Source organism: Aulonocara stuartgranti, assembly GCF_965226115.1.
Source record: "Aulonocara stuartgranti genome assembly, chromosome: 13".
Classification (NCBI taxonomy): domain Eukaryota; kingdom Metazoa; phylum Chordata; class Actinopteri; order Cichliformes; family Cichlidae; genus Aulonocara; species Aulonocara stuartgranti.
The window spans coordinates 32,876,375-32,901,187 of record NC_138949.1 but is presented as its reverse complement, the minus strand read 5'-3'; the positions used below and the strand labels follow the sequence as shown (position 1 = coordinate 32,901,187).

Here is a 24,813-nt window from a genome sequence, read left to right as displayed (position 1 = left end):
AGCTGGTCGCTGATCAGCTGTCTCCCCCTCTTTTTCTCTAGTCCTCTCTCTCTCTCTCTTCTCCGCTTTCTCGCCAGGGCTGAACTCATTATGGGTTCACGCCCTTGGCCCACGCCCTCGGAGGAAGAAACACCTGTGCCTTATCAGTGTGGTATTTAAGAGGGGAAGCAACGGCTGTTCTTCGCTGGATCGTTGCGAGAATCGCATTCCCTGGACTGTTCCCCGGGTGTGCGAGTGGATTCGTGTCTGGATTGTGTGGAGTAAGACGAGCGTGTTCCCCTGGATTTTCCCCGGAGCCCTGCCCCCTTCACCTTTTGTACATAGCACTGCCTCGCACCCCCTTGTAAATAGCACTGCCTCATATCTGTGTATATACTCTCTCTTTGGACATTGTTCTACAATAAATTTCCTTGTGTGCATCATCCCCGGAGTCCAGCGCGTGAGTCCACCCCGTACGCCGTGACAGAATCTCTCTGTCGGATCAACAAAGGTTAGTTTAAAAAGGCTTTCCAAATGAGAGGCGGAGCTAAACTTAAAGGGTCACTAGTTAACTCGGTGCTGATACTTGTGTTTGAGCAAAGACCTCTTAGTGATACCCGGTATCAGCTCCATATGAACCATATGTACACACACGCTGACCGTTCTTTAACCACAAGCTGAGATAGTGAAGCAGTCAAACCGCAGATTCAGACAAACACAGCCGCCAGCAGTAGAAAATCAACATTTATTCTACAGTTAGAGTTAGACAGGCAAAGAGGAGATATGGTCATACTTCATTTCTGATCCGAACAGCTCTTTTAGGCACAGGGACATACATTTAAAAATATCATATATTATAGCATATATTATTCTATGTAGCATAAAAGCTCTTTAACATAACAACGTAAGCACTTCATCATTGGCTGTACAAAAATACATTTAAATTTCTCTCTTTTTCTGCATATGGTTGGCGTGTGTATGTGTGTGTGTGTGCGTGTGTGTGTATGTGTAGTTTATTCTTGGAAATGCAGATGTTCTTAATGTCTTGCTTGCTTTGTATGGATGACTGTGTGTGTGTGTGTGTGTGTGTGTGTGTGGTCCTCTTCTTGCACTCGTGGTTCAGCCAAAGTCGATGCGTGGCCGGTACTCGAGTACCATGGGATATGTCTGAAGGAGACAGAAACAAGAGAAACTGTTTCAGAGAGACACGATCGATGGTTTGTTCTTTACACTGTAAACTTAAGCACACTTCAGAGGACGATGCACACTGCTGCTGCTGCTGCTGCTGAACGAACAGGAATCATCGGAGAAACGGCGCTGCGAGGAGCTGCTTTGTGCCGGTTCATCTAGTGAACGCACCTTTACAGAGCTTTGTAAAAGGTGCAGGAACAGCAGTCACAACAATAACACATACTTTCACACTTGTTACAGGAATTAAATAAGAGGTGGTTTGAAACGCACACATGCACACACACACACCGCCTCTGAATGTAATGCAGTTTCTATTAAACTGTCCCGGATCCACCTGGCTGTGCTCTGCAGCGATGGAGGAAGCCTGAAGCAGAAGAACATGGTTCAAATCCAGTGTGTACTTTTGTGTCTTTCATATCTGTCGCAGGAGCATCCATGGAATTTGTTCAGGTTTTAAAAACAACATCGGCGCTTTAGGAACAGCAGATTTTTCTGTGACTTAAAAAGTCAAAAATACAAAGTGACTGTTTTCAGCAAGGATGCAAACCTGCTTGGTCGAGGTGCCGAGCAAAGACGAAAAGAAAGAACATGATATCGTGAATCCTGCCCTCAGGTGCATCATGATGTTACAGGAGAACTCAAATATTCAAATATCTGCAAACTGATGAAAAAATACTGCCAGCTCGCAGAATTTGAAACTCCTAGGTGACTTCCTTCTCGGGTTATCACATTCACGAGATTTTCTGAAAACTTGACCTCTGACCCTGAGGTCGGCGTCACTGAGAGTATTTGTAGATGCACCAGTGGTATCAACTTGAAAATCAATTATCGCGCTCACAAAGTTGGGTCATCCCACCTCCCGCCCCGAGCCTTTCAGGTCGAGGGGTAAAAATGATGAGCGTGCCCACCTGACAGGCGAACTTAAGACACTTTATATGAAAACTGTTGGCTCGTCCCAAAGACCCAGTTTTCATCGCCAGCAAAGATCCTCCAGAGAAATTGATGTGATGAAGAGAACTGATCGGCCCGTTAGAGGGAAAAAGTTGTCGTTCTGCAGCTCCTCAATACATCAACATTTTACTAGAACTCACAACACTGCAGCACCAGAGAGACAGGACTTCTATGCCACCGGCAAAATAAGCAGATTAGATCCAATAGATTTTGTTCTCTATGTGCAAACGCATCAACGAGTAGCAATCTCTGCAGCTTTAATCCCAGCTGGCCTCAGGGAAGCTGACCTCTCAGCCTCTTTATGGGCTTCTGGTCCATGTGCTATCCCTCCATCACTGAGGTTAAATAAGAAAGTTGTCATTCCTGACAGATACATACATTCCTGCCTCTTTCAGATGATGTGAGCTACCCTTTTCATGAAACATTCAAAAAGGAAAAAGTGTTTGTGTCTGAGCAGCTGCAAAGCGAAGAGGGAGTCTCCTGATTCTGGAGTCTGTCTCCTATTTTTGGCAGCTCGAGGCTGCTGGTGCAGCAGAATGCAGCTCCTGTCATCTCCCTCTGCATTTTGCTGTATCATGCCTCAAAAAAAAAATAAAAAAATAAAAAAGAACACTGAAGCCAATCTAACAGCTCTGTCAGTGTGCATCTGCATCTGCATCTCTGACACTCTTTCACTCAGCATTTCTGTCCCCATACAGTGCAATTACACTGCAGAAATACATACGCTGTGCTGAGTCTGCAAGGTTGTTCCAGCCCGGTCTCACAGCTAATCATGAAATCATCACAATATAAATCCATCAATCTACATGTTGATCGATAAATTGCTTTCAGACGGTTTCTCCAGTGAGAAGCTCCCACTTGATTTTCATACATTGTGCTTGAAGCTGATGGCATGTCTGAAGATTCCTAATATTTAACATATTTAACATAACATATTTACCAGAAAGCTGTAATAATTTCATGTTATCTTGTTGTAGATACTTGTGTCTGAATGCAACCAGAGTGAAAAACCAGACAATATCCAGGATCCACATCATGTGTGGATCAAAGATAAGACCTTGTTAACCCAAAGATGGATGCTTGAGACCGACACTGTTATTTATTCAGGACAAAGACTGTAAATGTAAAACTGGCACTCAGACCTGGGGTCAGTCAAAGCTGAGTTCCACCGTACCATCCTGAAGCGTGTGAAGGTCATTCAGTGGAAACACCTGCCCTGCTCATCAGATTTGCCCCCCTGAGACTGAAATTCTGCTCTCAGACACACTGGAGAAGCTATCACATCACAGATCACAAAGGTTCATTCTCAGAGCTGAACTTCCAGGAAACAAAGTGACAACTGCAGACCTTCAAATTAAGGTCAGCAAAACATTAGGCAATAATCATTTGCTTTGCTAAATATTATAATCTTATTGTAACCTGATTACTCACTGGCATAGACACCATGACAGAACTTAACTCTTTTCCATCAGGGATTTCCTAAACCAGCCCAACACCAACCTTAACTCTGACAGGACAAGCAGCGTCTCCACTGTCAGAGGCAGTGATCACCCTAAGCCAGGGGTGGCGAACTCCAGTCCTCGAGGGCCGGTGTCCTGAAACTTTCACACGTGTCCCTGCTGCAACACACCTGAATAAAATGAGTAGGTCATTACCGAGACTTGACTGCATGCTGAGGTGGCAACCCCCAACGCTACTCAAGTAAATATAAGCAAATGTAAGTGTTTGGAAAAATGTACTTCTAAAAGTACTTTTATTGCACCATGTTGATTATCTCATGAGCTGCTGTAACATGAATCAAATGGCTGAACTGCCATTGAGCTACTTGCTAATGAGCTACTAATTGTATTCAGGTGTGTTGCAGCAGGTTTCAGGACTTCGAGGGCTGGAGTTTGAACCTGTACCTCAGGCCACGGGTGTCAAACATAAGGCCCAGGGCTGAAGACAAGCTGGCGAAGACTCCAACCTGCACCAGTGGATGGCTTCGGAAAATGTGAAAGATGACATAAATTTTGGACTTTTTACAGTATTTTTGCTTTCCTGCTAATACAGATCTTCCACATGGTCATTCTTACTACAACAGAGTAATAGATTTCTATTACTTTTTTATACATACACTACTTACAATTGAAGCCTAAAGAGTTATGCTGATAGATGTTTTTACTACAGCAATATTTCTTTATCATGTAGAAAACCTGAGACATGCTGAGAAACTGTTCTTTTCCTTATATTCCAGTCCAACCCACATAAGATCAAAGTAGGCTGCATGTGGATGTAAAAGAAGTTTGGGCAATTAGGCAAAATAATCTTTAATAATCATTCTTTGTGGAAGATCTTTTATGGAGGAGGTGCAGTATGTAACAATAAGAACAGCAAGAAACAAAAGATAATTGTTTTATTGGGAGTATTTTGTTTTCATAATCTTTAAAATCATATTGATAATTGGAATCTGAATATTTGCCCAGTTGGAGCTGAAGTGGGAAACGACCCAGTTTCAATCTAGGATGGTTTTTGTTTTTTGGGTTCGTGAACTTCACGATTGCATCTAATGTGGCTTCAAATGGGATGAAACAAGTTTCTTTAAATAGTTTAGAAACTCTTTGATTTATAATGTGTCAGCCGACCACTCTGCAGACCTACATCCCAACATTAGGATCATGACACTCAAAGGAACTACACATGGTGAAACTCACATGTGCTGCCATCGAACTACAGTTGTTTCTGTGTTGCTCCTCACTGTACCACATGGACAGTGTATTAAATACTAAGTAATAATGCTGTGTCTATTTTTAGGACATTTTGGTCCGATGCCTTCTTGTAATTGAATATACCAGGAGATTTATTTCTGCACTACTGCCCAGTAGGGCACCTCTGCAGTTTTATTTTAGGTGTAAGAGACTTTTCCAAGAATAAATTAAGTTCTTATCTCTGCTGTTCCGGTACAGATGCCTCCTCTGATCCAAGGTCTAAGACATCACAGGTGCTAACCCTAATCCTATATTTTGGAGAAGGCCCAAGCTCACTCTTTTTTGTTAATAGCTTTTAATGTGTGTTTGTTAGAATGACTATTTTCTTTTCTCCAAGACTTTAGAGAACAATTTCATGAGAAAACAAGATGACATATCCTCTGATTGCTCAGAATCGGAGTTACGGTTAGTGCTGGGTCATCACCGTCACCTCAGAGGGTTAATATCGTCCCACAACAACACAAAGTTGAGGCAGTCAGATTTCTTTCTGCTGTAAACTTTCTTTAGAGTCCAAACGGTGGGGGCTGTGAATAAGCTCAGCTTTTTCTGGATGCGGAAAACATGCATGAAGATGTTTGAGGAATACGTTTTGAGTTTCACACTTGAGTTCCATCATTCGGCCCAAATGCTTCCCTGCTTCTGCACGCACGGTGCCAGCTCTCGAAATGTGCTTTAACAAGGTGAATTGATTGCAGGAGAGATGGAACGTCTGCGTTGCAGCTTTAGTCTGTGACTCTACCCGACCCCAGAAACACATTTTGCGTTTGCTATTTTAAAAAAACGGCAAACACTTTTCTAAATATCAGAGCCAAATTCCAGATCTGGAGCAGCTGTGTTTAGTCATCATGACTCAGAGACTGGACGTCTGTTGTTTGGACACTTTATGTGGACAGTTCTTCGCCATCACCATCTGCCTCTCCCCGTCTTCTACTGTTAAGACTTTGATCACATGACACAACACACTGATTTTTGATTCTTGGCCAATTGTACACCACAGTTGAGTTTTGCATACTTTTAGGTGCAGTTTAACATATTTTTCCAACTTTAAGATTCTAAGATTGGTAAATATGCAAAGTGCTTTAGATTAGCATGGTGCTTTTCATGGATTTAAAATCCTTTAATAAAGCGCTCTAATTCCTTGTAGCGCGCTGTGGATAAAGATTAGCCGTTGATTAATAGTGTGTGACTTGGTGCCTTCATATAGTCCAATCTGACTCATTTAAACAGAAATGAACCAGAGTAAGCAGAGATTTTAGTGCTTAGCAACATAATTAAATACCATTCGTTAATAACAGACATCAGTGCGTGTACATTAAGAGTATTTTTCGTAAACGTTTTTCAGTCCTGTGTTAAAAGGCACAGGTCACCACGGTGGCAGTCAGAAAGCGGTTTCCTGACTTAATGACATCCCGGGAGGTTACAGATTGATTTTCCTTTGCTCCCGTGTGAGCGGATCCGTCCTGACCGGCCTCTAAATCGGAGGGAGAAAATGAAGCCGAGCTGCAGAGTTGTCAGAAGGATGAGACTGATGAATGGCTCGTATCTTTTTTTCTGTCCGACTTCTGCCTCCATTCCCGACTCTGGCGCTTTGTATCCATCTATCTCGCTCTCGCTGTCATCCCTCTCCTTAACCAGACAGGGTTCAAACAGAATTCAAAAATAATTTCTGGCTGTTTATCCTCATGACTCACCAGCGAGGGCATAAATAATTCTGACGGACAGACTTCTGTCTGTTGTTGTGGAGCATCGGGGCGGTGGGCGGAGGTGAGATAGAAAATGTGGCTCCTGATGTCATGTGAGAGGTTTTCCCTCAACATGTTTTCTTTTTACACTTGGCTTGAATGCTTTCAATTTCTGAGCGCTGACCTGGAGTCAGTGTGTATTCTGGGGATACTCCAAGTGTTTTATTTCACTGTGGAATATTTTGAGCTCCACGTCTAAATGTTTTCAAAGAGATTAAATAGTCTGATTAAACCACTGATTAAAGCTGAGCTAAAAAGGACAAAAAGTGATTTGATTTAAAAAAAAACATTTTAAGAAGGAAAAACGTTATTTGAACTAAACTACGATCAGTGACAACAACCTAACTGATAACTGACACGTAGCCTGGTTTTTCACAGTCCTTACTAGGATGGGATACTGCGACTGAGTCATCTGAGGCCCATGTTATGCTCTCCCTGGTCTGTTCCCTACAATATGTATTTATGGATGGTAAGTCTATGAGAATTTAAACTGTAGTGTCCTCTTCCTTTTTCCACAGTTGCTTTGCCTCTCGTTGCTCTGTTTGTGTGTTTGTTTTATCAATCTTTAAAGTATCTTGATGCACGCTCAATCATCCAGGTAAGTAAATCTCCAAAAGTTGATTCTGTTCATCTGGACGCAGCGTTTTGTGGGAGAAACGTTTCATCCAAGTGACTTCTTCAGTGTCAGCTGACTGCAGGTTTCCAACCTTAGAAACAGTACATTTGCATAATGACTGAAACCAGCCCGCTGAGGAAACAAAGGGCTGGGAGGTCAGTTCCTTAATCTTAATTATGCAAATTCTCATGACCATTGATCAACAACCACTGATCAATGGCCATGAGTCCCATTCACAGAGAGTTGGGGAATGGCTGCACAGCATTGTAAGATGGTGACAGATGTACCCTTAGGCCCCCTCCTCGATTCAGAGATGGTCTTCCCCTGGCATCATCTCATCATCACCGTGCCTTATATAAACTTTAACTCATTTCTCCATGTGCATGACTTCTGTCATGGACCAACCAGCCTGCCTCTTGTCTTCCAGTTCCTTCGGTCTCCCTGCTTTGGACTGGCTTTCCAGATCCATTAACTCTATCAAATCCACACTTGGTCCCACTGCATCTAGCACTTTTACTCAGGACTCATGGGACGGACGACATTCACTTAGCTCTTGCTGCTGAAACGTTGCGTGCAGGTGGACATTTTTAAAGGGTGACGACATTTTAACCAAGCGGTGATCTTTTTCTAATCCTTCCAAGTGATTTTACTGCCTAAACCTGAGTGGGTTTAGTAAGAATGTGTGAAGGAAATAAAAAAAAGTTAATTGGAGACATAATTTACGCTGCTGGCAAAGTACTCGTGCCTCTACATCCAGACTGTATCACACCTTATGACACATAGACACAAATCAATAAATATGAAAGCAATAGAATGAAAAACGGTGTTCAGGTAAGTGAGGGAGAACTTCACGTCCATGAGCATGAACCTTTTCTTCTTTTGGCTGCTCCCTTTAGGTGCCTCATCAAGTATCGTGAGGATGAGTTATGAAACGAGTCCTGCCAAAGTACTCAAAACCACCTTTGTGGCAGTTCCTGTATCACCGAGGCCACATTTACTACACAGAGACTCACAGTGGAGACAGAGGGGAGACCACCAAGTGCTTTGTGATGACTGGTAAATAAGCACTGGAACAGGACTGACCGAAGAGATTAAGTATCCTCACTCTTATCTGTGGTTTCAAGATGTTTTCAGTAAAAGTTTACGTAACAGAAAAATCTTTTTTGTTCTACTTGCACTCTCCAAAGCAGCACTCTTTTAATGATTTGTTTAATTGTCCTAAATCCTGTAATAACCATGTGTTCATAATCTGTGCGGATAATTCGCCATATGGGAAAAAGGCCCAGATGGAAAAAGACGTGACCTGCAATTCTGACAATCTGTGCACAATAAAACAGTCTGTAACATTAGTAAAGAAGACGGATGTCCAATCAAGCTGGATTAATAGGTTCAAAAAAGCTGCGTTGCTGGAAAATAAAGCAGCAGAGACGCCATCTTCCTCAGGGTTGGCATGTGCTGAGTTTAGACTGGATCCGAATTCTGCTGGGACTCATTTAAAGTTGACTCAATGCAACTTTGGCCTGCGTAGCTTTCCGGTCACAGTGCGACACGATTATATAATGAGAAGGAAAAATAATTCTGTTTTCTTTTCCGTCCTCTCTGACTAGTCAGTGAAACAGATCCAAAAAAGACATTTTAGCTCAGCGGCAGGCGGACTTTGTAGAGGACATGATGACACTCAGCTGGAGCTGAAAAGCTACACGCTTAATAAGTTTGTCATTTCATACTGACTTCCTTCCTGCTGCCTTTCCTTCTCAGTTCCACCTGACCCGGTATCTGAAGCGTCTTGCTGTGCCAGCTGCCTGCACTCATTAGTTACCATCCAGAAATGGACGGGAGCTTTCAGTAGCAGTAGAAGTTCATGCAAATACTCACCCATGCAAACAGATACACAGCCACTCATGCACAAGTCAGCACAATTACTGTAGATCAAAGGCAGATACACTGGCTCGCTGAACCGTCACAGGACTGATGACCCTGAAGCCCAAGGCTGAGAGTACCAGCACGTTTCAGAGTGACAAGTCCTGCTTTGTGTGTGTGTGTGTGTGTGTGTGTGTGTGTGTGTGTGTGTGTGAGTTAATGTACATCATGACATCGGCTTTTTTGGAAGCATTTTAAAGCATTCCTATTTTCAAACTAAATAGTCAAAAAAAATCAATAAAACAAAGGCCTTAAAATTTGATTTTTTACATTTCCTGTAACTTTGCTGAACATATTTATGTTAAGCCAGGTATAAAAATAAGATTTACTTTTGGAAATCACCATCTATTTCTGCTTCATGTTACTTAATACATGCACCTCTAACCATAACCTGTGGCAATAAGAATATACAGGACTGTGCAAAAGTTTTAGGCAAGTGTGAAAAATGCTGTAAACAAAGAAAGCTTTCAGAAATATAAGTGATTGTTTATTAACCCCAAATGTATTCTGCAGCAGGACAACGACCCCAAACACACAGCCAAAGTCATTAAGAACTATCTTCAGCGAGGAAGAAGAAGAACAAGACGTACAAGAAGTGATGGTACGGCCCCCACAGAGCCCTGATCTCAACATCATGGAGTGTGTCTGGGACTACATGAAGAGACAGAAGGATATGAGGAAGCCTACATCCACAGAAGATCTGTGCTTAGTGCTCTGAGATGTTTGGAACAACCTACGAGACGAGTTCCTTCAAAAACTGTGTGTGTGCCTAGAAGAAGGCAAAGGGTGGTCCCAGCAAGTATAGATTTGATTTAGATTTCTCGTTTGTTCTTTTACTGCATTTTGTTGATTGATGAAAATAAATGATTAACATGTTTTTCTCACTTGCCTAAAACTTTTGCACAGTATAAATTTTGTTTTTAATGAAATTCTTCTTCCACACATCAGAAACTTCTTTCCTTCATTTTTGTCTTTCTCCAAAACATCAGAGGTTCGGCCTCACAGAGCTAATCTGCCTTTTTCAGCAATATTCACCTGGGAACTATCGAAACCACAAATCAACTCTAATGCCTTTTAGTGGATCTAAACTGACACAAAGCTTTTCCTTTGACACTGCGCTGTTTACGTCTAATCAAATCAATCCAGCATTTATTAAATAAGTGAATTATGGCTTTTAGCCACATGTTAAATAAGCCAAATTTCAAAAAGCAGATAATGTTACCTGTGTTATCAACATTATACAAGTCGTGTTATTTTGCATATAAGAGCTGCATTTTGGTGAGCCCTAACCTTAGAGAGGTCTCTGACATCCTGGTGGTAAGAACGTGACCTAAAAACAACCCCACTGTCTCCTCTTGTAGATATAAAAAAGGCTGTGAAGAAGAAATATACCTTCTTATGCACAAAATAAATGTGGTGCACAGAATCTCTTTTATCATCAGTAATGCGTTTCCTGTTTTGACTGTCATTACTAAGCATCTGTTAAACATGCAGATATGACTGACTTCACTTTGCAAAGTGACCTTAACAAAAACCAAACAGGATGCAGAGTAACCCCGAGCCTCTAAGAGGAGATGGACGTGGTTCAAATTTAGCAAACAGAGATAAAGATGAAATGTCGAAATGTTACATGAGAGGCGAATCTTTTATTCAAACCGGGCGTCTCTTGAACATCAGTATTCTGTACCAACACCATAAATTTATGTTGCAAAAAGTCTCGAGTTTCCTTTTTCACAATCTGACACCTTCTCTGAACAGAAATGCTCCTTTGGAAAAGCATTTCACACTGAATATACAAGTCATTCAACCAGGACCGCATGCTTTCACTAAAGTGCATGAATGCATAAGATTCACAGACGCACGCGTGCACGCAAACATTTCCTGCAGCGATGCATCTACACACGAAGATGCAAACACTCACACATGAACAGGAAGTGAACGTGACAGCCTTACATTCTCTCCATGTAGCCTCCATCGGGTCATGTAGATGAACTCGAGAGTGTGATCTCTGCCCATGATCTCTCCGTTACACAGAACATCCAGCTGCAAACAAAAGAAGGAAAATACATAAGAAGGACGCTTTGACAAGTCCAAAACAAACACAAACAGCTTTTAACGAAGCGGTTACAGTCACAAAGTTTTGCCCAAGCTGCCTCCCAGACAGAGAAGGTGACAAACGAAAACAAAAGCTGAGCTCTCACTTCTACGAGAGATGAAAGGAGAGGGGAAGTTCACTGTGGTGGTGAGTGGGAGGCTTCTCTGAATATGTGAGTGTGTAAATGAGAGTGTGTGATACCACTTTTAGCTCGGCCTGCTCCAAATGTGGAAGCTAACAGTTTCTTAATCCTTTGCTAAAGCTGGCAGATGATAGCATAGCTTGCATGGAATATTAATGAGCATCTGGCTACGAACTGTTAACCTGGTCAGAGTTTGGCTTCATATTTGACCACATGCTGTTTCTCTGCCGTTTTAATGCAATCCACTAAATCTTCATTATGTTGAACTGAACTCTCCAGCATTTTGCACTTTATATGTAACACAGTACAGCTGTTGGTTAAACAATTCAGAGTTATGCTACCAAATACATGCATCATTTTCCTTTTTATACAATGGAATTTCAGCATGTTGCAACTTTAACTTTTGTGCCTGCACTGCATTTTTTAATGATATCCAACCGTATTTTTATACAGTACTGAATCACAACAACAGTCGCCTCAAGGCGCTTTTTATTTTAAGGTAGACCCTACAACAATACAGAGAAAACCTCAAAAATCAGGTGACCCCCTATGAGCAAGAGCTTTGGTGACAGTGGGAAGGAAAAACTCCCTTTTAACAGGAAGAAATCTCCAGCAGATCCTCGTCAGAGACAGTCAGCCTCTGACAGTCAGACTTCACACCCTGAATGTGTGACAACACCTGTACCGTCAGGTCCCACTAACTGTAGTAGAACTGTAGTAGTTCAGAACTAAAACAGATCTGTGATGTGGCTGGAAAGCACCGCATTTCAGCATTTCTTTGAATTACAGTGGGCTGAGAAGAAGACATCCATGACTCTATGCACCACAGATCCAAAGAGTGGACCCTAGTCTCTCAGAGGGAAGCCATTTTTGTGGTAACTCTTGTGTTTATGTGTACAAAGAAAAAATGAAAATGTGCGTGAAGACTGTTTGAGCAAAGTAATAATGTGAGGTACAGTTAGGACAGACATCTCCTAAAAGGTTCCCTTAGATAAAGAGGTCCCTACACTCTAGTCAGCCCTCCCAAAGTAGTGAAGAAAGTAACTTCATTACATTATGAAGTAAGTTTAACCCTGTAAATATTCAAAGTGGAGTGATTTTTGCAACTCTGGCCAGGAAGCCAAATTAAGCCTCTAAAAGTGTCAGTTTGCCACTGTAACGTTTCTTTGCTCTGTTTGAGATCTATGGTGAAAGCTCAGAAACTCAAGTGCAGGTGGTCAGAATGGGACTGAGCACTTGCAGGAGTGCTGAAGGTGCTCCAGAAGTGCACGGGGAGATGACCCTGAAGGGGAGACCAGTCAAACTCAAACTCAAGTATGATTTTTGCCTTTTATGGGCAGAGCTGCAGAGCTTTATGACCATCACTGCTCAACATCCAACAATCAAGCCCCACGAAGGTAATCCTACCGATCAACCGAAAACTTGAAAGATAACTCTGAGTTTGTGTGGTTAAGTAAAGAAAAACATGCCTTTGAATCATGACACACATATTTTAATGAATGAAAACAGGAGGACAGAGTGTGCTCCATACCTCGTAGGAACTCGGCAGCTTTAGTTTAAGACTGAGAAACTTCTTAATTGTTCCCACGGTGACTCTACTGGAGCAGCGGATGAACCTCTTCATCAAATCCTAATTGGATGAGAGAATAACTCTTACACACTGATTTAATGAGGCATAATTGCAGGTTTTTAAAGGAAAAGACATGAAAACACAATTACATCTTTACAGGGGATTATGCACCAAGCACCCGTGAAGTTTGGAAACATTACCAACACATACAGCAGCAAAGAAATGGAATACCCTTTTACATCATAGAGAGGACCAAAACAAGGTGATATTGTGTTTCAATGCCTGTACAAGTATTTAATATTTCTTAATTAAAGGTTATATGTAAAATAACACACACCGTGACCGTGCTCTCCCCCGACGGTCCTGTGTTGCGTAAGCAGTCCAGGCAGATTGCGATCTGTGGGTCACTCCTGTGATAGTCGTCATCGCCGGCACCGTCCGCCTCATTGCCTCCACCATCACCAGCGTCGCCTCCAGCATCGGGGACCCCGAACCGTGGACACCTCAGGTTTTCTACAGGCAGGTTAAGGATGTTAGTTGTGGATAAGCTGCATCGCTAAAACTCTGGGCCAGATGATCAACCACAATATTCAAGTCTAGCCTTTGATCGGTTTTCAACTGTTCCAGTTATTACTTGTTACATTCCCACATGGAAAAGATATATATAAAAAAGATAGATATAAATCTTAGTTTGTATCTGTCTTGTGTGAAACTTGTATGAAAAGCATACAAGAGTGAAAACAGATATAAGATCCCTTGAAAAATTATATAAATGAAACTTGTATGTTTTGGATACTTCCTAAAACAATATATGAAAGTAATGAGAAAGGGGCCGCTTTCACGAGTAAATCATATAAGCCTTCTGTGATTCACTATATGAATAGGCCACATCTTATGCAAGTCTTTTATAAGTTTTTACTATTTCTTTTCCATATGGGTTGTTTCTCTTTAACTTGAACCTGATGCATTGGTGCATTGGTCAATGTCTGTAAACACGAGCTCTGTTTGCACTGAAAAATGTGGTGAAGGGGGGTACGAAGTCTGACAAGAAAATTCCCTGCTGATGTATCAAAACTTGATAAAAAATTCCCCCCTTCTTTACAGAGCTTCTTCTCTAATAATGAAAGCAAGCGTGCAGACATTCTGAGTAAGATGCAACAACCACAACTGGCTTCCTTCCTCCATGGCATGGTTTTTTTTCCTTTTTGCCAGTTTTAAAGAAAAGGTGTGAGAGGCACAGAGGCGACGCAGCCACCCGTCCCCCTACATGGCAAATTCTTTACACTGCATATGACAGTGTTCCTATTTCAGTCATCTCCACCCACTCTAATACACGAGGTGAGAAATCTGTGACACAGTGGAAATCTCCTGTAATTTAATGGAATTCTAATGTGTTTTATTTGAAATGACAGCGTAATTATATTTACCTACTAATACTTACAGGTAGGTACAGTTCAAAAAGGGGGTAAGAAGTCAGGTTTTTATAAATAAAAAAACAAAGAAATAATTATACTGTAAGTCAATTTTAGTCACGTGTGTAAGTAATTTGAAGTAATGTGTCATTTTACATAAAGCATGATTAATTTTAAGTACAGCGTAATTGTAAGTAGTGTGTCATTTTGTGTAAAAACAAACAAAATTTCCCAGTCTTACATCATAGGCACACTGTACTTTTCAATATTTATATTTAATGAAATAAATAAGTAAATAATTATTCTAGAGTGCCTACTTTATGTATTTGTATAACTGCATTCAAATTTATAATAAAATTAATTTAATTACAGGGGAATTACACCCCTGGCTGCGGGCTTATTATGAAGTGTTACTGTTACTATATAAAGGGTTTTGTTGGGTCCAGCTTACCTTGGCCATTTTCTTTGGGCTGGTTCTTCCTCCAGAACTCGAGCTCTTGCTGTTCCTCTTCTAATTGACAGGAAAAAACAAAAGTAGAATGAAGTATGAAGCAATCATAGAGACCAAATCCATCAGAAGAGGATGGGTGATTCTAACATCGCGGTTACTGAATTCTGTCTACGCTGTGTTAAGAGTCTGGGATCAAACAGCTACATTTCTCCTGTACTAAATTTAGACTTTTGTTTTTCATAAAACTGATTCACTGAAGCTCCTAGGAGGAGTTTAACTAAGCTTACAAAACTATTTTACTTGCACAATAAAAGCTTTTCATAGCAGACAGTTGGCCTTTAACAGCAGGAAAAGCGGGTGTAATTAATAACAATAACAATGGATTGGTTATTCCAGCCATTCCAGTGATACAAGGACCTCCTCCAAAAAACAATGCAGCCTCTTTTCTATGCATGCTTTGACATGTCAGAACGACTGCTGTGAAAAAGGTCAATATGCTGTCTTGCCATAAGAGAAAATGAGCCACTTGCACCAATTTTAAAGCTGCTAGAGAGAAGAAAAGCTGGGAATGTATTTATTTTAAGTCTCTGCGTTTCTCCTGGACACATCAAACCGAGCCCTGCTGTGATGTGCTCATAACTGCTATAATTAAAGTTAGCTGTCAGCCTCAAAGGGCCATTTTATCACTCAATTGAAGCGTATTCTAACATCTCAAACACCCTTCATTAAGGACAATTTGCTATATTGGCTCTTCCCACACCGGGAGTTGAACCCAGGCCGCCTGGTACCAGACAGTGGTCACTGTTGTGTTATCACCAAAATTTACAGGCACCCTCATATTCATATCTCCTCAAAACAGCCTGGAAGTCTTCTTCTAATTCCCTTTTGACAGCCCATTTGTCGCCTCTTAATCTGACGTGACACCTTCACTTTTTACGCTGGCCAACAGACCAGTTTTGCTGACTCTGGTTTAAATCCAGATCCAGCAGATCCAGATCTGCTTTGATGTCTGCTGAGCGTTCTGAACATTAGCCAGACAATGCACTCGGGCCACCAGGGTGAAGAGCAGGTAGCATAATTGGAGACACTGGTAAACTTCACTTGTGCTTACGTTGTATCGCTAATTCTCGATGCTCTTTGTGACCTCTGGAATTTGTTTATGTCGAGTAGAATTTCCAGGCATGATTTCCAGCTTACTAGCAACAGGGACAACAAAACTCCTATCTTCTTCCTGTCTTTGTTGCACATTTAAGACGTCAGTGGGCCTGGAGACTTCATACTCAGAATCTCTTAACACCTAGACGGTAGTTCACCATCCGGATAGAACAGCATTGTAACGTAAAGCTCATTATTATTTACTGTGAACAGCAATGCTGTGCTTGTACCATCACCATCTACATGACAGATAAAAACCAAAACCCTTGTCTGCTGTCCACAGTCTTCTCTCTGTAGACCATACGAGAGGATTCATAGGACGCTGACTTTTACACCATTTGGCCGAGAGGCCCGAAAGCTACAAAAATATATGACGTTTGTTCCATCGTTCTGCTGCCAGAGTGCTCTATCAGCTGAGGTGAAGTTATGGAGCAATAAAATTATAGTGCCATCACCACTTTAGTTAGACATGTTGACTTGGCTTCCCGTTGGCCTTGCCACAGAGAGAAGGCTGTACATCTTCATCTAGTTTTAAACGTTTGAGCTTCCACCTCTCTGGAAATAATGTGATGCTGACAAATGATTGGTTTGTCCACATGTGACTGGCCGTAAAAGTGAACCTTAGGTCAAAAATGTCCAACTTTACAGCAGAAATGAACATGTTTACAGACTAAAGAGAATGAGTATTAGAGAAAAATCAAACTGAAAGGGGACAAAAGTAAGCAAGATATGTCTAAAACAATGACAGCGATAATTGCTGCTGCAAATTAAATTCTGAAAAGTTACAGTTTTAGTCTTTTGGAAGCATTTCTGATGGTGTACTGTAACTCTTTCCTTTTTTAAACTGCTTTCAATCCACCAAGACGCAGCATCATGTTTGCTAGAGTGCATGCTGGAGGCAATTTGTGCATTTCATTAAAACTGGTTGCAAGCCTTAGTCTTCCAGTGATTTGTGTGATGGGAGTGCTGTAAATTCTTTTCCCGACCTCCCATGAATAGTCACATAATTTAACACCGACTGCAAACTGAGGCGACAGATTGATGAAACCATCTGGCAAACTCACTTTCTCTGAGTCCGGGTACCAGCTTGAAAATGATCTCCTCCAGGGTGTTGTCTAACCTGAGAATATGACAGTGAGAAGGAGGTGGAGGGGATGATGCATTGGGGGATAACAAGAAATTAAAGTAGGCAATAGAAGTTAAATGGTGGAGGTGAAGGGAGCGATCAGGTGAGGTCAAGCAGGAATAAAAGTTTCCAAAGGAGAGAATAGAAGAGAGAAAATCAGTAGCTCGGGCTGTTGAAATACACACAAAAGCAAAATGTAGAAAAGTACAATTGAATAATGGAAACACAACAAGAAGTTCAGAGAAGAATGAAACTCTTAAAACTGTCATTTACAAAACTTTGCAGCTCTTTCAAGATTAAATAAAAAGAAATACAAAGTGTCCAACATGCGAATGACAGGAAAAAAAAACAGATAAAGTGAGAGAAGAAAAACATGTTATGTAGCCAAAGTTACCTGAGCATCTCCAGTGGGTTGGTCTCATGGACCTGAATGCCACATTTAGGACAGTCATTGCTCTCCTCAAAGTGCTGCACAATACAGCTCTTACAGACTGCAAAAGAAATATATTCAAAATGAGCTTCTGCTCTAGGTTAAGGCAGGTAAACCCATCTTTTAAAAGGTCATTCAGAATAAAAGAGAGAGAGGCAGAGAAATGAGCTGTTCATCTGTGAAACCATCATTTTGCCTTGTCATTGAGGTTTTTTTGGGGCAGCATGTTGGCTTGCCTTGTTTCGAGCTGATATTTCAGCTTTCTAAGCCACTGACAATCACCAGGTTGTCACGATCTGCTGCACACTCTCAAACCGCCCAAACTAGTCTCATGTTGAAAAAGGGGAAGCCTCCAAATCTCTCTATGAAAAAACTGAAATCCTGCAGTTTGAACTTCAGACTTTGTCGGCGTTTTAGTGCCGACATCGGTTCCGATGCTTCACAGCTCATTTGCCTCATTCACCTTGCTCTACAATTTCACATCCACTTCAAATAGTCTGTCAAAGTAGAATTTTACTGGAACTATGGTAGCTGTAATTCTGGGTTTGAAAAACAGGAACAGCAGGAAGTGACACTGTGTTTGAAGCTTCTAGCTTTCTGTAGGAGTCTCTGCTCTAACACTTGCAGCTGGGTACATTTGCTCGCATCAGTGGTAACTTACTTATTAATTAAGTCTGACATGAGCATGACACCAAGACGGATCAACAGTTTGAACATCTGTACTTTTCTTCATTTCACACCTGTCATACACAGCAGCTGTACTTTGACTGAGCCCTGCCCTGCTTCTTTACGGCTCTTTAAAGTTTGGTCAGGGTTACGTGTAACCTTAGATCGGTCTGGGTTTGGTCCCACTACCTCGATGGATTTTCACCCCTACTGTCACCTCTGTGTGTTGCTGCGTGTTATTTTGACTCACATGTGTGCAGGCACTCGGTGACTGTGGTCGGTTTAATCAGGTAACCTCGACACAGGTAGCAGGTGATGAAATGGTTAAAGTCTCTGACCAAGTGCTTCCTTCCCGTACCGGACATGTTTGGAGGGCTTTCCCTGTTTTTGCCAACAGTGAGACACCAAACAGAAGATGGAAAATATCCCCTTCTAGCTTTAGAAGGCTCAGACGTCCATTTACAACAGTGAGAAAAGGAAGACTTTTCCAGTTACAGACAAATACTGCCTGCTGCACTTCAGATGTTTGTAGATGAATTGTGTGTAAAATCCACCGTGTCCAGGGTAGTACCTACAAGGTACCTACACCATCCACAACTGATATGAGATACGAGATCCTACTGTGTAAAATCCTGCTCCATTCTTGAATTTTGCAGTCAGTCCTTGTTTAGGAATAACTCCCACTGATATTTTATTCCATCTTCCATGAACCATATTACTCCAAATGAACAGAAAATACAAAAAGCTCGTCCAGATGATGTGATCCTGTTTCAGGCACAGAACTCCCAAAGAGCGGGCGTCACGTCTTCCTCCCTGACTTTGGTAAAGTGACCTTTTTAATCCATGGAGCTTCCCAGGTGAGCTACAGAGAGTTCAGAGTCTTCTGCATAATCAGATTGTTCACCATTGGTGGCGTCGCTGTGGTCTTTACTCTTGACGCGGACAGCGTAATGATCCTTTAAGTCATGATGAAGTAACCTAAAGAAAATCAAAAACAAAAATTAATGTTGGGGGGGAAATGTGTCGATGGATTTGAAAATAGTGCTGTGCAAAAGTTTTAGGCAACTTTTTTAAATCATGCAAATTCAATCTGCAGAAGGACAGCGAGCCCGATTATGCAGTCAGAATCATGAAAAAGGACCTTCAGAGACTTCAAGAACCAGCAGTCCTGCAACGGATGGGACAGTGGAGCTCTGATTAGAAACCGGATTGACTTTAGGAAAGCCTAAAAGAAGAAGAACAGTTTTAGTGCTGTAAACTTTTCCAGAAATCTCCACCCATATACATCGTAAGAGGAAAGAGCTTGATGGCTTTAACAGACATCTTCAAAAATTCTAAACAAAATAAAGATAATATTAAAATAACCCAAATTAAATACTTTCAAAGGACGAATCTTCACACAAGATACAACGCAATACCTAAAGCGGTTGAAATAAAAGCAGCTGGACTTCTTTTTGGTTTGTGAAGACGCTCTACCTCTCATCCAAGAGTCCTTCCATCTTCACAAACAAAAGAGAAGCGATGCTGCCTTTATCTTCATTTCAAGCCCTCAAGACTAATAAAGACCAGGATGACTGAGAACCTGCACAAACACAATAAAACGATGTATGAAAGGAACTGAGCAACTTGCGAAAGCTAGTTGTTAGGCCTTAAATCAGCCTTCAGTTATTCTACACACAGTTCCTAACTGTGAATTTAACCAGTTGGTTTCTCACCCACCAAAGGGTTAGGGTTTGGTCTAACCTTACATCTTATCCTGTGTTTTGAAGAAATTCAAAAGGAAAAATAGATTTCCTTTTTTCTATTTGATGGTTATGTTCACTTGACATACAGTTCTACCACATTACTCCTCCAGTTAACCCTGTGCAAGTGGTTTTTGGCCCTTGAGGGTCTGTTTACACTTTTCTTTTGTTGGTTTCCTCTGTCTGCCTCATTTGGTGTCAGGGCTCTGTGTGCGGCAGGCGGAGGTGAGGATCCAAAAGCAGGACTCGTGAAGCCAAATGTCAACAGAAAACCACAGCTTTATTGCTGGCAAAGCACAAAACATGAACAGAACAACGAACACTGAGAACCGGCAACACACAGGTATGACCTGATGGTACGACACGACAGAGAGCACAGGAACACACAGGGCTTATATACACAGGGAGGTAATCAGGGAATGAGAAACAGGAGGGAGACACAGCTGGGAGAAATTGGACTAACGAGACAGGGGAGCAGTAGAACTGAACACACTCACATGAGACACAGACCTTCACAATAAAACAGGAAACAAGAACCCACTAAACAAAGACGCAGACAGAATATAACACATGCAACTCAAACAATACATGAAACAACAAATCCTTAAACACGGATAAACAGAAACAAGAAACTAATAATATCTATCATCATCATCACCACCACAAGCACTACAAGAGAATAAGAAAACAATCCATAATGCAAAAACACACCAAAATAACTGAAACACAGATTCATCATAAAACCCAACAAAGCACCAGAGAAACATAAAGAACAATCCATCATTGAAAAAAAACCCAAACCATAACAACTCAAAATGCTGGGTCAAACTGACCCAGAACCGTGACATTTGGTATTTAGAATTTACAATGCTCAGTATCTATGACATATGACACAAATGACACCTGACATTTGAGAAGCAGCCATCATTTGTTTTCAGTTCCTTCTATAGAAAATGAGAAGTTTTTTTTAATCTGGTAGCTACGAAGTTCCCCATACAGTAAACTAACCCCACTTTATTAGGGCTGAGTGTTTAAGAGAAGCCTGTCGTGTGTTGACTGTTGACGGAACATGTGACTCAAAATGTGACTCAAAATGTGGTGAAAACAAAAACCTCACCAAAGGTGAATAATCTTAAATTGGTTTTATGGGACTAATAGCTTCACCTTACTTTTGTCCTTGTGAGTCATTTCTCATTGGTCTTCAACGAGATGCGAGTCAGAAAAACACGATTAAGTCACAGTTTCTGATAAGTTCATAAATCAGTATTATAACGCTTGGGTACATACAGATATCAGTACAAGCAGTAACTTAAGTATTCCCACACTTTAACCTTTATAACTACCTCTAACCATAAACCTTGAAATGTTTCTTCTTTCGTCTGTACTTTGCCATAATCCCCTGAGGTTTAAGTCATCACTGATGATGATCATAACCCTTTGTAATAAGAATAGTATGTAACGATTCTCAAGTTATTCTCAAAGCTTGACATTGATGGGACAAATAGGGTTAGGGCTCGGGTTGGGGGCTAGGGGTTGGGTACCACCTGAAAGCTAGCCTAATGATTAACTCTAACTCTGACCCCTCATCTTCTCTGCCCTAACCAGCTTTCGATGAGGCTCATGTGGTGCTGCTTTTCAAACACCCACAGAGCCTGGAGTGGAGCTCTTCTGCCTCATCTGGATCTTTAATCAATGTTTCCTGTTTTCTGTTGTTTCTCCCTTGCACAACACCATGTAAGCAGCCTCGAGTGACCTGCTGGCCTCTACATGGCTGTTTCTTTATTACAAACTATTTTAAGTCAGTAGACTGAAAGAGGGACAGTCAGCAATATCCAGTCATTTCCAAACCATGTCTACAGTTGAGGATAGGTTCACATCTGGCTCTTTTGATAGATTTTGTCCCAATTTGCATATCCAAATGAGAAAGCTTATGATAGTAGAACTGTTAGGCTAAAATGCAAGCATGGGACTTTACTAGAAAAGCACAAACTTCTAGTTCAGCTGCCATCTTGTATTTGCACACTTAATAATGAATGTGGTTATCATTAACTAACAGTGACGTGATCATTCACCCAGCAGGACAGCTCTGACCTACATGCATCCATTTCTACTGCACTACCCCAACTATGAATAGCTAACCTCTCCAACTTGCCCCCATTCCATCCCCATTTTGATGGATCTGGCTGAATTTTGGCTTGCCTGCTTCAAATATAGACACCGAGCTGCATATTAATCATGTGGTGTCACCACAAAACCCACTCTGAAGTTTCATGTTTACTGTGGATACCCCCTTTTGTAAACAACTGATGGGTGTCAGTGCTGTGATTACAGTAAATGGCTGGTAAATCTCTCTGGATGTGAAATTAATCAGCATTTTCATGTCAGATTCATTCCCTTCGTTAACCACACAACAGCCACACAACATTTAAACAAAAATTATCATACAAATTACTGCATGAACTGTTTGCTTTGTGTGGGGAGGCTGTAGATATTTACCATATCCAGCACTCTTGTTCTTTCTGTGATGTTTGCCAAAAATTCACCTGATACATAATAACTGTCAGAGTTCAAGCGATTTTTGGTGAGGATAATAATGTTCAGGTGATGATTTGAGTTCAGACATAACTCCACGAAGGGTGGGATGGGTTTGTGCCAATTTAGAGGTATTACAGGAGACATGTGGCATATGAATGTGGCTGGAAAGCAAATGCTGATCAGCCACATTATTAAAACCATTCACTGGTTTTAATAATGTTGTTGTTGTTGTTTTACAGTACAAGGTTGGACGTCAACACCAACAATCCAGCAGCACCTGCTTCGCCTCACCTGGACCACGAGCACCGCCCCACACTGCAAAAAGCTGCTCAAAGTGCAATGAGCTAACCTTGCACTGAAACACTCCCACTCAGTATCCAGTAGTCAATAGAGCACTCGTGAGAGTCCCACACCAGAACCCGCGTGTCCCAAAGAACTCCAGGTTGAGAGTCCTGACAGGTCAGAGCTGTTTGGCGGTACTAGTGGGACCTGCACAGGATTAAACAGCTGGTTTTAATATCGTGACTGACTGCTCTGTGGGGTGGCTGTAGCTCAGGTGGTAGAGCAGGTCACCTACTAACCGGAAGGTTGGTGGTTTGAGCCCAGTCTGCATGCCAAATATCCTGGGGCAAGATACTAACCCCATGTTGCTCTCCGATGCATCCATCAGTGCGTGACTGTTAGATAGGAAGCACTTAGAAACAGCATAGGAAAAAAAAGTGCTTGTGCAAATGGGTGAATGTACAAGTTGTGTGAAGTGCTTGTTGTGCTCAGAGTAGAAAAGCGTGATATAAGAACCAGCCCATTTACCATCTGCAATTATTGGCATAACACAATTATGCCACATTTGTGTACAAGCATAGACGATATGGATGCAGCTTACTGACCAAGCTGACACCTGAGCCAATCTCACCTTTGGCTCAAAGACGGACGCAGTGAGCGTTTGAGCGCAAACTTTGGGCCCACCACCTGCACACACCCGGCTGTATCACACGATGTTACATGCGGGCTGTGCTGCAGGGTCAGAACTGCAAAGAGAAACAACTGGACGACGTTTAGGAAGACGGTGACTCCTCGTCATCCCGGGTGCACTTTACCCTCACGCCGCTTCCTTCAGTTTGGAACCCGGACACACGGCTCAGGTGCTGCGTGTACGTCAGGTGTGCGTGCAGTGCTGGACTGAGGGAGCCCACTCGCTGCACGGACAAAGTCCACGGAGGAAACAGCGTGTACTCCACTCCACGCTCATCAGCGCGTCTCGCTTTTTGCTAGAAAAATCTCAAGTGCGCAGCTTAGAAATCCACCCGACGAGATTAGGAGCGCGCGCACGCGCACAGAGACGCGCGAGCGTTATTTATTCACACACACACAGAATCTGCTTATCTCATCGTTACGGCGCGTCACGGTCTACGTCACATTTGTCAAAACAACATCAATGGACGACACGCGCACATTGCAGCGACACAGTGGGACGTGTGACGCACGCGCGAACGCTCGCGCTCGCGCGTCGCAGCTTCTGCTCGGCGATTGCACACCTACGGTGCGCGGATCGCAGCGACGATAAAAGTTGCGGAGATTCGTGTCACGGCCTTAAACGAGGAGCGCCAGGCATACATTTGCGTGAACATACCGCGATCCCCGCATGTGTGCGCGACGCACTTTGCGTTAGTGGGGAGGGAGGGAGCAGGGGGGAGCAGGGGAGAGAAGGGAGAGGGAGGGACAGCCAGTAGCGTCAAAGTTTGGCTGAAACGTAACGCGACCGACGGCGGCTGATGGATTCTCCGTCCGCGCACAAATAATGAGCAGCAATAAGACATTACTCACCACCGCGCTCACTTTCCCGTCGTCCCCGGAGTTACGGATGCCGCTGCTGGACAGGAATGTCCACCGTGACGCTGTCCGGTCCTCCGGTACGGTCTGCTCCGTAAACTGGGTGAGCAGAGAAACACGGAACTGGTCGGCTCGGATCTGCCCCAGTCCGCCCAGCAGAGAGGCAGGCAGGCAGCAGAGAGCAGCGGTGGGCGGGGAACCACCAGGCGAGCAGGCAGGGCTCGGAAACTGAAAGCAGTTGTGTAACTGAGTGGCTATTGGCCCACAACACGCACATGCACACACCGAGCCGCGGTGTGTAGCGATCAACGCCGCTACTCACTTTGTTCAGTTGGCCAGACCCGAGCGAGCGATGTGACTGCAGAGTTTATGCGTTAGAGAAAGAAACGTCCTGAAATCAGATCAGACACGTGCAGGTGTGTGCTGCCACAGAAAAACTGTTTGCTTCTTAAGGCAACATTTCTCACAACTTAATTATAAACACGAGTAAGTGACGAAATCCCAGTTATTAAT

The 24,813-nt window shown here is 42.4% G+C and overlaps 1 protein-coding gene across 4 annotated transcripts; it reads right to left on the bottom strand.

Annotated features, from left to right (window-relative positions):
- Positions 1 to 707: 707 nt before the first annotated feature.
- Positions 708 to 24,478, bottom strand: LOC309720173 (polycomb group RING finger protein 5-A-like). 4 transcript variants are annotated; one of them, XM_082556816.1, is made up of 10 exons: positions 24,295 to 24,478; positions 19,335 to 19,418; positions 18,444 to 19,171; positions 17,492 to 17,588; positions 17,036 to 17,091; positions 14,817 to 14,876; positions 13,291 to 13,466; positions 12,915 to 13,013; positions 11,100 to 11,189; positions 708 to 1,146 (listed from the first exon to the last, which is right to left on the bottom strand). In XM_082556816.1, the coding sequence occupies exons 3-10, from the start codon at positions 18,556 to 18,558 to the stop codon at positions 1,099 to 1,101; spliced, it is 741 nt and encodes a 246-aa protein (XP_082412942.1). In that variant the 5' UTR covers positions 18,559 to 19,171; positions 19,335 to 19,418; positions 24,295 to 24,478; the 3' UTR covers positions 708 to 1,098. The 4 variants fall into 4 exon arrangements, with proteins under 4 accessions (XP_082412942.1, XP_082412943.1, XP_082412944.1 ...); XM_082556817.1 differs by lacking the exon at positions 24,295 to 24,478 and adding an exon at positions 23,384 to 24,276; XM_082556818.1 differs by lacking the exon at positions 19,335 to 19,418.
- Between the last annotated feature and the right edge of the window lie 335 nt (positions 24,479 to 24,813).

Excerpts from the sequence above, each read along its gene's own strand:
- LOC309720173 (XM_082556816.1), bottom strand. The coding sequence starts at position 18,558 with ATGTCCGGTACGGGAAGGAAGCACTTGGTCAGAGACTTTAACCATTTC. Across the intron at positions 13,467-14,816 it reads GCCCAAAGAAAATGGCCAAG|AAAACCTGAGGTGTCCACGG; the intron begins GTAAGCTGGACC and ends ACCTGCCTGTAG. Across the intron at positions 11,190-12,914 it reads AGCTGCCGAGTTCCTACGAG|CTGGATGTTCTGTGTAACGG; the intron begins GTATGGAGCACA and ends TTTTGTTTGCAG.